Source organism: Poecilia formosa, unplaced genomic scaffold, assembly GCF_000485575.1.
Source record: "Poecilia formosa unplaced genomic scaffold, Poecilia_formosa-5.1.2 Scaffold1, whole genome shotgun sequence".
Classification (NCBI taxonomy): Eukaryota; Metazoa; Chordata; class Actinopteri; order Cyprinodontiformes; family Poeciliidae; genus Poecilia; species Poecilia formosa.
In genome coordinates this window covers 6572280-6586312 of record NW_006799940.1, presented here as the reverse complement: position 1 = coordinate 6586312, position 14033 = coordinate 6572280, and the positions used below count along the sequence as shown (strand labels likewise).

The following is a 14033-nucleotide window of genomic DNA, read 5'->3' as shown; positions in this document are numbered from 1 at the left end:
GCCTCTTTAAAGAGAACAAGGGTAGCTTGGCGTTGCTGTGTGAATCATATTGGACATGGAGCAAAGAAAACGGAGGCAAAAGCTGCGAGGAGCTTAGAAAATATGAAAAATGAGAATTGACACTTTCTACTAAGGACACCCTCACAGAACTGTGCTACCTGTCAATGATGATCAATGGTCATTACCCCATGTAATCTTTTTCCAAGGCTGATGTTTTTATGCTGACATCAATAACTTATGCGTTGAAAACTCAGAAACAACCATCATTAAAAGTTGCAGTATGCATATCTCATACCATACTATTGTATTGTATTGTAGACTATGGTATGAGATAGATAATCTGAGAAAACGATAGCTCCTCTGTCTTCTCCCAGTGCTCCCAGTTCTATCTAGAAGCAACCAGTTGTAGTCAGGATGCTCAGGGAAGAGGAGGAGATCGATCTTTTCACAGATTGTCTGTGTCACAGTATACTGTCACTACATGGTGACAGCTCTAATAAATATGTAAAAAAAAAAAAACATATTTCCATATAAACATTACATCTGACACCTTTAATGGAGGAAAGACAAAGATTGTTGTCCATCAATATCTATAGTAAAAACTGTAGTTTTCTTTAGACCTAAAGACATTCAGGGAAAAGTGTGTGTAAAACCTTATAGCAAAGCCATAAGTGAGCACCTGCAGTTTCTGTAGAGGTGGCATGCCTAGTTCAGACATACTTATTCTGAGATACGTTTATGAGAATAAGTGACATTGCCACTACATCACCTCTAGGTACTTATTCCCTGACACTGCTGCTACTTCACTGTACTCATCCCATTCAATCGCAACATCTGTTGCATTTTTAACTATAATGGGCTCCATGGAAAACAGCCCAGGAGGGGTTTACTATGGACAGTAACACACAAAATAAGCCAGAGTGGAACTCACCAAAATTTTATGTTGACAAGCCCCAATATTTCTGAAAGGATATCTTGAAAAAACTTGAAAATGTTTGAGCTTTTAAAAAAACAAAAAAAAACAAAAGTCAGCTCCATATTTGCACATAAAACAACACAGCTTTAAAGGAAAACACCACCACGCCAATAGAAAACCTTTAATCTTTTCAGGATGCTTAAATTCTGAAAAGATTTAAGTATCAAGCAACACTGGGTTGTGTCAAACACACAACCCAGTGTTAACAAGTTTAGCCTTGTCCTTATCATGAATGATCCAACAGGAAAAGAATGCAAAACCCATTTAAAACTGTGTAGAAACTGGGAAGAATCTTAAATAACACTCAGTGTTATTTAATCCTGTTGAAAATCTATGGAAGTATCTGGAAATATCTTGTTCAAAGGATAGACACTTCACCCTTTGAACAGCAATTTGAGAAGTGTGCTATGGAAAAGTGGTCCAGATTACTTGTTGCAAATGCAGTCATCAAATTGCAAAGTACTAGAATTTGTTGGAATTGCTGGAAAATATATCAATGTTGTTTGTGCGCTTTTTATTTTGTTAAAATGTTCAGTTATATCAATAATCAAAAACGCATTCTGGTGTGTTTTTTTATGGAAAAAATAAAAAATAAAACACCAAGGCATACCATCAAACCCTGTTTAGGGCGATGGAGAAACTGAGGGGTACCATCAGATTTGTGTGCATCTGTACAGATCTGCACTATAAATTAAAATACTGTTGAAAGGACAAAACATCTCAGGCTGATGTTTTCCAGCCATTGTGTACATAAGTGGGGTAAATTAAAAAGTATGTTACCTTTCTAGAGGTTGTTCTTTTCAAAAGGTACTTTTGGTCTAATAAACAAGCTTCATCACAACACAATTTCTAATTTATTGAATGTGTCTGCAGTTGACTTTTTACTTCTTTAACTAAAGACCGTTCACTTCCAAGACTCATGCATCGCCGCAACAGGCGAGCGAGCAGTAAACATGGTTCGGATGGTGGCTTCGGCTGTGTTACCAAAGAAAAGTTCTGGCTTCTCTAATTGCTGTTTTCCACACAGAAAAAGGCAACTGGAAGCCTCAAATGTTACATTAGCATCTCGATTTGGAACAGCCTGTCCTTGGCTGCAAAGTTTAGGACAATGAATGGGTTTGTTCTAAGCCGATTATGTTTGTGGCTTTGTCACTTTTTCATTAAAGGGAACCCAAGCATAGCAGGTTTATTGAGCTTTAAAATATCTAAGATACAGTAGCCTGTCTCTTTTTGGGAGGTCAACTGATCCCAGGATCTGAGGATGATTTGCTTTTGCTTTGAAAAGCTGCAAGATGTCATTAAATTCTTACATAATCCCAGCCTGTGAGATTACAGGTGTTTTTTTTGTTGTTTTTTTTTTTACTGAATTTTTTTGGTGTGTTTTAATATCATGAATATATTGCATCCATTTGGGTAAATCTTTTGATTACGGTTAGCCAAGCACTGCACATGAAACACTTTAGTGAAATTCGCAGCCCACCGTGGTAATTGCTGCAGTGCCGTAACAAAAACCATCACGATCCATAAAGACACGTTTTTGTTGCCACACAAGACATCTAAACAGCTACCTGGATGTTCCTGTTAATCATTGATGTGGTGCAACCTCTAGATTAGAACGCCTGGTACGATCAAACGAGTTGTGGCAGACAGGGAACATCCTTAATTAATTTGTTATGGTAACTAGGTTGCATGAAAGTGTCAGCCAGATGGTGTGCTCACTGAGCACGCCTCAGCTCGGTGTACATTAGTTTCGAAGGAAACCAGTTGACGATTTCAAAGCTTGTGCATATGACTTCATTTATATATATATATATCACAGGAAATTCTGGTCATAGGATTTGCACACGAAAGAAAAAAGAGCAACATTTCCTGAATCTGTTTGAGGATTAACGGCCTATTAAGCTGCAGGAATCAGTGTCACTCGGTGAAAATATCTGCCAGTCGCCCTTCCAGCGGTTCAGCTGCTTTCAAACCAGCCATGAAAGATTCATCCCCTTTGTGCCGACGCACAGCATGCCGTGCATATTCAAATGGTCCCTCTCCAAAAAGAGCAAAGACGCTCTATCCCAAACAGTATTTAATATTTGGATGAGTGAAATATTTAAGAATTTACAGACGCATACAACATTTATCGTTGCGTAACAGGGCCCCAGTGACAAAACATTTTAAGACTAAGTATATGCAGTGAAGCACTTGAGCTCAGCAGGATAAATGAATCCAAATCACTCTTTGCATACCAGGAAAAAAAACCCAAAAAAACACCTAATTTGTTTTGACATAAAGAGGATCAGCAGAGGATAGCAGCAAATTGTTCTTAATTGGAATAACAACAACTGTAGTTTCACACAGGAAAAAAAAAAGGCACTTTATTTTGATCCAGAATACAGAACAATTGAACATTATCTGTATGTCATAGCATTATAGAAAACAAAGCATCTGAATTGCTTACATAAGATGAGGCATTTCTATTTCTTTGTCCTGGGAGCAAGTCCTCAATTCCCCAGCGACGGCTCAAAGAACCAGACAGATTGAATGTTTCTGTAATTACACATGCACACAATCTCAATTTGTGTCAATTTGTGTTGCGGTATTTTGAAACCAAATAAAACAGCAATTTTAAACTCCTCATGTAGGCGGGCGTTTCGTTTTTGGTATGCATTCCATATGCCGCCGTCTATTTCATGCTTCCATGTGGACAAGCGAAAACCACCCTGTTTTGGGATGTTTTTGTCTATAATTGAAGGAGAAAGCGGGCGCAACTCAAACACCGAGTCCTCGCCTTAAGGTTCTTCTCACTGGGAAGGCAACCACTGACCCAAAGTCATTTTTAAGTTACAAGGTCAGAGATTCAGCCACGCCCATGTCTGTGTTCTACATCCCTTTCAACTTTGGCACCAAAAAAATGTTTGCTATAACAAAAAAAAAAAACAAAAAAAAAGGTTCATTTTGATGCTTCTTTGTGACATTACAAACACAATGAGAATTGTGAAATGTGATAGCTCAAAACAATGTTTTGCACAGCAGAAGTAGAAGGACACAATCCAAAATCGAATATCTGAAGTATGTAAGTGTGCATTTTCATTCCATCCTGGTTTCAGGTTTTTACAGCCTTCAGGCTTTCTTTGAAGATTCCTTTGTATTTATCTCCATCCATCTTGCCATAAACTCTGATAAGTTTTACCATCCCTCATGAAGAAGCACATCTTCACAGCACAATGCTGCCACCAAAGTGTTTCACAGTGGGGATGGTTTGTTTATGGTGATGTGCTTCGTTAGTTTTGTCCAATATGCAGAGCATATGAAAACCAGAAAGTTTGACTTTTGTCTCAGTTGATCGGTGCAAATATTTGCAAACTGACAAGTGCTTCATAGGACGTTTATGGTTTAGAGTGGAAGTAAAAAGAGAAGATCCTCTTCAACGAGCCAGCAAAACACAGAAGTTGCATAGTTTAATGTGTGTGGTGCACTTTTTTTCATTTGAAGTAAAATAAAATCTGAAATTAGAAAAAAGTATGACTAAGTAACCATTTATAAGAAATTCTTGACCTTTAATGCAGAAGCATTACAGAAAATGTAGCCTCCAAATGTAATTCTTCGTAGCCTATTTTTATAATTACGTCTTCCAGCTAAGGCTTTTATTCGGGCCCTGAAGGTGCAAAAGTGTAAAGCAACTATTGTTAATACACTTAGTACCACAGTTCAATTGCACATCTAAATGTCTGTGATGTTAAAAGGTCTGCTGGCTGTGTGGGCCACCATTGTGGCTGTACAACTGAAAAAACAAAACAAAAAACAAACAAGATATAAAACACTAAAAGCACCAAGGCAAAGGGCATTCACATGCTTATATTCTCCTGGAGAAACACACAGTTGGAGTTGTCAAAAACGAACTAACAAATTCCTGGGCGTTCTTCTACCAAGTAGCAGCAAATAATTTAAAGTAAATGGGCTTAAAAGCACAGGCAACACCCAACAAATATGTGGCAGAATAATGGGACACACAATAGAAATAGAGCTTTACTTTGTTTCTTTAGTTGTTGCTTGATTATTATTTTCACCCCAGTTGAAGGGCATGTTGCTTTCACATTTCTGTTTAAAAGTTTGATTTTTTTTTTCCTGAGCCAAGTACTTCCCACATGCAATCCCTCCCAGTTCTACTTCAGGGTTTAATACCTTCATACCTGGAAGTGTGTGTTTTTGAATTAGCTCGTGAAAGGCCTTCAGAATGCTGTCTATTGTTTCAGCTGACAGTTCTCACGTTGTGACATAATCAGCCACTGCTGGGAGGGGAAAATGACTGATGATGATCTGCAAGGACTGGCTGCTCACTTTTTTGTTACCTGGGGAGGTAATTGATGCCACAAGTAGGCGTGGCCTGCACACCAAATCAAATAAAGCGTCAACACAGACGTCTCCCGCGTGCCACAGTCAGATCCACATTAATATGTCTGAAAAGATAATGGAACTATATAAAAGAAGTATTAGTTCTGAAGGGGGAAAAAAAACAAACCATTTTGAAAATCAGTGGAAAGTAGTTCCATTCCCTAATGCTGACCAGTCTTTTACATGCTTCTTTTTGTATTGTATTTTCATTTGCATGTCAACACTTTTTTGTTTCAACACTTGCCATCATCCTAATCTGTCACTTCCTCCAAAGATTTTTATTTTTTTTATTTTTTATTTTTCAAAACAGGATTCTGTCTGGCATCTCCAGTACATTAATATTACTTCCAGTCAAATGATTACATTTGGGTAAAATTAAAGGATTCATTTAAATCAAATCTGCCAGGCTCATGAATAATGTGGGATCCCCTTTCGATAAAATCAGTCTGAAACCTAAAAACCACCATCTCACAAATGATCTTACTGGACTATCATGGCTGCACCATATACCAAATACTATTATTATTATGTTAATAAATTAATATATTAACTTATCGTCAAAGAGCATTAGATTTCTAATTAGCAAGGACATTATAGCACAAATCTTTCACTATTATAGCGAAAGGAAAAACTGTTTTACCAATTTCTCCACTACTTATTATGGTTTTCCTATGTACACGATGACACTAGCACTGCAGCACAGCAAGGTGCTGCAGGGAGAGAGAATATTAGCTGTTAAATGGTGAGAAAACAGTGCTTTAGTCAAGTTAGGTGTAAACTTCAATCGAGTACTTATATGTGGAAAGAGTGTATTCCAGAGTTTTTATGTTGCTGAGGGTGTCGTTTATTGCCTTTCTTTTTCTTTCTTTATTTTCTGTTTATGTTATTACCATTTTCTCAGACGTCTTCAATAAGTGGCATATAGTTGAATGTTTGCTTACAAATTGAGAAAAAAAAAAAGAAAAAAAAAAGCTTGGAGTCAACTAAATGCTTTGACAGTCGACCAAACTGAAGGATAGGTGCATCCGTGCAACCAGCTAGTCTGCGGTTTTGTTATACGTTTGTAAATGAGCCGTCACAAGAGTTTTCTTCCACAATTTGTTGCATCAGCAACGGTCTTTGCTTCCATTGGTTTATTACAAGTGGTTTTAACTTGCAACACTGCCAGTCACCTGATTCTGCAATGAGCAGCAGAACACTCTGACTGCAGCCCCTGTGGAAAAGTTGCCTTCCTCGCCACCAGCTTAATCCCTTTCTGGTGTCACACTGATTCCTGTGGTGCGAACATGGCTTAGGTCATTCATGTTTCCAGTCACCACGGCAACAATGGCTCACCGACTTGTCATTTGCTGTGCACCATGCCAGGCTTGTGGATTGCCTAACCCTATTTCTCAGTCAGTCGGTAGTTCAAACAGTGTGCATCAACAAACACTTCTGCCCAGTGACCTTCTCTTTACGGTTACAGCCAAATTGCACAAAACAACACGCTTTTTACCCCCGATGAACCGATTTCTCTCCCTTTGTGTCTGCGGTGTCCCACTCTCACCTTAATTTACCCTTCAACCTCCCTCAGCCACACAAGCTTATTGCAGATGAAGAAAAAAAAAAAACAGCACTTGATAATGATTACTCTGCTTCATCTGATTATTTTAACTTAACATAATGTCTCATTAAAGATCCTGACTCTTGACAACCGGTGGGGGAGGAAATGGAGTGGGTCAAAATTACTTTCATGCTTTCGAGTATCCGTTCAGAAAATATATTCATGAAATACGAATCCACAATCTTGTGGAACTATGTGTTATCCTATAATACTATCTTGATAAAATACACTGTTGTGCTTGCGATTGTAACGTGACAAAATTTGAAAAGTTGAGTTGGTACGACAGTGACTGCAGACCAGCAGCTCCAATGCTGCAAGGCGCTGCAGCCCAGGGAGTGATGATGACGGTATGTTTTCTCTCTCTGCTATTCATTTACTGGGCAAAATCAAACAAAAAGAAGTATATTTTCCACGTAAAAGAAGTGTTGTGTTTGCAATGTTTCAATGTTTTTTTTTGTTTGTTTGTTTTTTTCCCCATTTTTGTACATTGTAAGCCTGTATTTCCATAAAATAGGTGTGCGAAAGAATCCCTTTTCAATATCAAAAATGCTTAAGGCTTCAGAAAATACGATTGAAATCCAACCAATATTTTTTTTTTTTTAAATGTTATTTTATGAGAGCTAAAACTGTAGATTTCCATTCCACATAAATATGTTACAGACTGTAAAAAAAACACACGAAGGCATACCTTTTTGGAGGAATGCTACTAACATTTCTTTAAATATTCATGTTTATATTTTTGATATGGGTTAATCATGTTTAATAAATCTTCGGTTCATAAAGGTGTTTATTCTTTTCAGACTCGTTCCATGCATCAATGTGTATTTGCTGCCCTCTAGTGCAAAGACTCAAACATTTCGGAAACTAGAGAATCATCCAAGTACCTCATTTTATCTTCTTGTCTGTAGATACTGCTGCTGCACTGCATGTGGAAACTTCAACTACAACATTAAGACTGCTACTGATAGAAGTTAAACATAATTATATTTGAAGTGTGGTGTGCATTTGTATTCGCCATTGTAGACTTCACCTGCGCGTAACAACCTCAGTATAAATTCAGCTGTTGTGTGTGAAAGCTTCAGCGGTTTGTTACAGAACATCAGCAAACGGCATCATGAAAAACAAGGAAAACCAAAGACAGATCATGTATAAAGTTGGGGAGAATAATAAAGCTTATGAAGCAGTCTCTGAAACTTTGAATATATAATAGAACGCTGTTGAATCTATTATGAAAAATAATAAAGAAAACTGTGCTGAAACAGCCATTCAAGGAACTGAGAGAGTTAATCAGAGTAGCTGTTGGGAGGCCCATGGTAACTCTAGAGAAGCGGCAAATTATTATTTATTCACTCTGCAACAAAGGAACTATTGTTGACAGTTCAATAAAAGACACCCAGCTTAGATCTTACAACAAGCCAAGTCAGGGACATATGAAACATGTAAAAGGAGATGCTCTGGTCAAATGAAGACAAAATTAAACTTAGCCTACATGTCAAAACCACTGGAAACATCCCGCTGAACACACCATCGACATGGCGAAACGTGCCGGTGACGGCAGCACTAGGAAGGCTTTTCTTCAGCCGTATTAGGGAATCTGGTAAGAGTTCTTGGGAAAAGTAATGGAGCTCGATGCATTGGAAGAAAAACTTGTTTTCTGAACAAAATGTTTACCTAACCGCAGGACAATGACTGCAAGTATACAACCAAAGCAACAAAGAAATTACTTGGATCAAGCAATGTCCAAGTGTTGTGGCAAAACCTGAAAAAATGATTTCTGCAGATGTTCTCCTTCCAATCTAATGTAGCTTGAGCTGGTTGGCATGGCAAGATGGGCACAATTATTCAGTCCAATGGTGTAAAATTGGTGGAAACTTGCAGCAAAAGTTAACGTAGTTAGGAGCTGGATAAAAGTAATACTATCAGATAATTTACCAAGGAACCAATGGAACCAATTAAAAAAAAAATTTCTTTTTACTTCCCAGTTATGGGTTACTTATGTTATATCACATAAAATCTGAGTAATATCCATTAAAATGCATTGTTTTTAATGTGGCACAAAGCAAAAAAAAGTTCAAATGGAATAAGTACTTTTGCAAAGTACTGTACTTCTGTAAATGTAGTGTGAAGTCCAAAGACCGGCTATTAAAATACATCTAAAAGCAGACTGCAAAACAAAGCCTGTTCATCAGCTTTGCTTCACGTCCAGCAGATCTATGATTTTTGTAATTTGAAGCAGGAAAATAACAAAAAGCTCCGTGTTTGAGCTGTTTTATCTTATCTTCATTTTGAAATGGAAACTATGTTCTAAACTTTTGAGGATTTCTTTTAACGAATTAACTAAAAAAAAACAAAAAAGCATGACAAAAAAAAAAGTACAGCTAAAAGTAATGTTTATGTTCAGTCCATTACGCTGCAGTTGATTTTTGTGGACCAAATTGTGCGACAACTGCAACAAAAGGTAAATATTTGCATAGCACAAAAATAGATCCTATTTCTCCTTTCTAGCTAAACTAAAACAACAACAACAAAACACTATAAAGGACAGAAAATACATTTCTCACTTTTTATTTTCCATTGCACAGTAATCTATCTACAGAATTTCTAAATTTTGTGGCAGCAGATAAAGTCATAACATCCATGTGAAATTTGCATAAAACTGTACAAGAAAATTGGCTACAATGAGAAAAATACTGCACCCCACTGATGAGTTTTGAATCCGGGACAGAAGACGGTGTGTGGAACTACACAGGAGTCCCTCCAACTGTTTGAGTGTGTGGGTTGAATCAGGTAAGAATACTGCAGACTGTAACAAACCACACAGAAGCAGGTCCAAAGAAAAAAAAAAAAGCATGACCTTGAGCAGAAACAAAATTAAAAAGACATACACAAATAGAAGAAAAAAAAAAGACAGGCTATTTTTCCTTTTTTTTCTGCTAGCATCCACACTCCATACTGAACACAGAAAACCAGACATCCACCATAGCTGTGGAACAACTCGGTAATACATAACAGCTTTGTCTGAAAATTGAAGGCTATTTGCATACAGACTAAACATGTGTTTTAATAAACCAGAATTTTGACATCATCTGCTGATCCTCTGACACGTTTTATTTTATTTTATTGTTTTTTCCTGTGTTGGTAGCTCTGTTAACTGTACTCAAGACACTCACCCAGATTCACTTTTTTTTTTTTTTTAAACACGGAGAGACTTGGACATGAGCTACCAGAAAACAATATTAATAATATGTAACTCAGATGGGCACAGACGTACAGACATCCAAACACGCACTCACACATTTATAAACATCATACGTATTGTATGAGGTGAGCTGCGGTTCTGGACCGAACGGAACGGCATCACTGACTTGGTCCACTGAAACATTTAACTTTTAGATGAAACGTCACATTTTGTACTTTTGAATAAATGGCATTCGATCGCAATTTCAAATGGCGATGGCGATAGAACTCCCAAGTTGAACTGTGCCTCTGTCTACTCTTCATGTATGAGCATGTAATGTATCGCAACACTTTGAATTTTATAAGAAGTTCATTTATTTTAGGAGCTTAATTCAAAAAGCAAAACTCTATTTTTTTTTTTTTTTAGATTAATTCATTAAATAGTGTGGTATGTTTCAAGTGTTTATTTCTGTTCATTTCAATGATTATGGGTTGCAGCTAATAAAAGTACGAAATTCCGTTTAACAGAAATATGGAGTACTGCACAGGCCAATTTTAAAGAATATATTGTGTTAAGGCCTACACAACAATAAGGAAGACTGCTGACTTGACAGTTATCCAGAAGACTGTCTCTGACGTTCTCCACCTTTTTCTGGCTTTAGCTAAAGAAGCTAATGCCAGAAAAGGTACAGTTGCTATTAAAAGTGGCTGTTCACCGAGGGCTGCCGTTAACTGTGTTAAAGGTAAAATGGGTGGAACGAAAAAGTGTGATTTAAAAAGGTGTACAATCATCAGGGACGGCTGTATTTTTATGCAAAGTTTGTTCAAGAGTTTTGGGGAGACTCTTGAACAGAATAACTGAACTTCGGTTACTCTTAGTAATGAGGCATGATCATAAAAATGAACAGAAAAAAAAAACATTTTAAAATATATCACTCTGAGTATTGAACCCGAATAATGTGAGTTTTTTGTCAATTAAATTACTGAAATAAACAAACTTTTCAATAATATTCTAAGTTACTGAAAAGCAAACATGTATGTCTGTCGGGGTGACCGCTGGTTTTAAACAATAACTCGATGGACAAGCTAAAGAAACTCTTTGGCGTCAGAAAAAATATGGCCTATCTCCTCGTTTGTTTCATGTGCAACCTTAACGTTTACTTTCTAGTTGGTCTAAGATTGTCAAACTATTTACTTATATACAAATAAAGGTTAGATGCCTGACACACAGGAGATACACCACATGGAGGGGCTGACTGCAAACACCACCAGAAACAAGCTGGAACTCAGAAAACATAATCAAGGTGAACGTTTCCGACATTGAACTCAAGCCTCCTTCATGAATAAACAAACACAGAAAACGCAGAAAGTCATCTTACAAAGAGAATGTAAATAATCTGAATTTGATTTCGAATTGTGTCCTTTTAAAATATAGCACTGAAGGAAGTTTACACTTTATCGTAGCGATGCTTTATGGCGACCATGCTTATGCTGTGAGCAGTAGTTTATCTACTCCTGAACGGCGCCACATTTGTAAGGAAATACAGTCGTGGGGGGAGCAGCAGAATTGAGGATATTGACTGGTACTGACCATAAGGTGCTTAATACATTATCAAGAACATGCGCAATGGAGCCTTAATGTGGGCGATAGTTCTAGGTCCAAAATATTCCTGCAGCATTTGGATAGTAGGGTCATAGTGTAAGTGTATGCAGGGAACTCTATGCATATTGTTGCAGCAATAGGGTAATGGATGAGACGATGGAGTGTGGCTAGCATTTTGTGCTGACTCGAACCTCACTAAACACAACCAAACCGGCTGAGAGAAATGCTGGTTAAAGAATGGAATGTCGTCCTACAGAGGCATATGAACGAGCTGTTGGCCAGCATGCATATAACCACGCTGTTGTGGCTGATCGCAGTGCTTCCATGCACTGCTGGAGTGCATGCAAAATACCACGGTGCTTGGTAAATACATAAATTGTTCAGTTCTAAATATGTCTTGTTTCTTCAAAATTGTTTTAGAAACATCGGTTTTCTCTCAGGGATGCATCCAAAACCTTCCATTATGCTGCTTAACCCACAAATGCATTTTTACTGAAGAAAATGTGGCACCCTGTTGGAAAAAAACAAACATGTTTACCTGCTGTCTAATGTTAATTGCCAAGAAGCATTGCAATTATATATATATATAATTTGAGAAGCTTGTAACATCAAAGATAGATTTAAGTTGATAGTTTTTCATTTTCTGCACTGATGACTAGTGGGTCAAATATTAAGATCCAATTCAATATTTAAAAAATAAAGAAATGATAGCCTTGCTCTTCTCGTAGATTCCAGCCCTTTTCGAAAGAACAAAGTAATTTTGTGTCTGTGACCATTTTCGCACCTTTAGAAAAATAAGTTTTTGAATAATACAGAGCAGAAAACCCCAAGAAATATTAAACAGAGTAATGACACACACACACACGCACATACACACACTGCCTCACACACACACACACAAGCACTCTGTAACAGTTTAAAAGTCTAAGATACAGAGGAGAGTTTTGAGATCGAATAAGATGAGGAAATACCCAGCATACATCAGAGAGTAGCTTTAATCTTTGCGACTGCCCACATTGTTGCAGACTCCGCGCGCTTCTCTTCCATCGGCTTGATGAGAAATCCCATTCTTTCATAATTGTCACTAAAGTACAAAAGTCTACAAGTGAATACAGCATTGCACATTTATTAGATCTATGTGTAGATATATAGATTTATTTAGACTCCTTTTCTCTTACATGAATTCATTGTAACTTGGTTAAATGTTAAGTCTTCTCTCAGCCATTAGCTGTTGGTTCTGAATATTGGCCAAGAGGGTACACAGAGGAGACAACAGTAAAAGGACGTTTTGGCAAAATGAGAATGAGGACTCCTCAGGCGCGTGGACCAATCTGAGGCCTTGGAAGGGAGGTTTAACATGAACAAAAAGAAAAAAATAAATAAATAAAATAAAACTGTCACCATTTATGTATTACTTTCCTCTGAGGTCGCCCCTCTTTACCTCAGTTCCACCTTCACACTGAGGTAAGAACAGTATCCAACATTGTGCTAGGGGAAAAAAAAACTCCCAAATGTTTCCAGTGAAGAAGGCTCAGACGGATGGCTCGACGGACAGATGGCGGGGGGGAGTCGGTGTGAGTTCAGATGAGCTGATGGAAGGTCAGTGAGACAGTTGTAACCACAGAGCTCTGCTCCTTGCCATGGCCCGTCAGAATTGGTACCATTTTTTGTCTTTGCATTTCAGCATCATCTGGAGGCAGGAGAAAAATGTCCAAGAGAGAGTTTACAGTGAATTAAAAACAACGTACAAACTGTTGGATGCATATTTCCAAAATAAAATAAAAATGCTTTGTACACAAGTCACATCACATACGTAGGTCATGATACGTGACTCTATCCTGCCCTCTAGTGGGCAAATGAATAAAGTTAGCATTTACCAAGAGGTGCATTGTAGAAGTAATTCCTATAATGCATAAATAACTTAAAGCCAAGTCCTTTAGCTTTAAGTAATTTAGCTTTCCCAAACAGCAACAAAGAAAGGGCAAACTGTTTCATCAGTTAAGAAAACATGTCTTAATGGTAAACATTAGCATGTTTTATAACTTTTTGTAATTAAAATCTGATCATCACATCAATCCTAGAAAATGTACTGCACATTCAAATAAGGCACATGTTCACTGCTGTGAGATGCAAAATGCAACCGGACTCTGGTTTTTGGTTTGGTTTTTCACAGTTTTTGTGCCACAATAAATTTGTTTCTATATTTATTAAGTTATATCAGTAACTCAGCAAATTCTGGACACACTAAAAGAAAAACAACATGCTAAGTTCTTTAAAAGAAAAAGTTTTTC

The 14033-nt window shown here is 37.4% G+C and overlaps 1 protein-coding gene across 6 annotated transcripts in view; it reads right to left on the bottom strand.

Annotated features, from left to right (window-relative positions):
• Nucleotides 1-9511: 9511 nt before the first annotated feature.
• The window catches only part of stxbp5a (syntaxin binding protein 5a (tomosyn)), a 114252-nt gene continuing 109730 nt past the window's right edge, over nucleotides 9512-14033 (bottom strand). For 5 of the 6 annotated variants that reach the window (XM_007547543.2, XM_016669582.1, XM_007547551.2 and 2 more), the window contains one exon: nucleotides 9512-13432. In XM_007547543.2, coding sequence (XP_007547605.1) covers nucleotides 13391-13432 — 42 coding nt within the window. In that variant the 3' untranslated portion in view covers nucleotides 9512-13390. The remainder of the gene's footprint in view (nucleotides 13433-14033) is intronic. The other variant, XR_001661660.1, reaches the window with a different exon arrangement.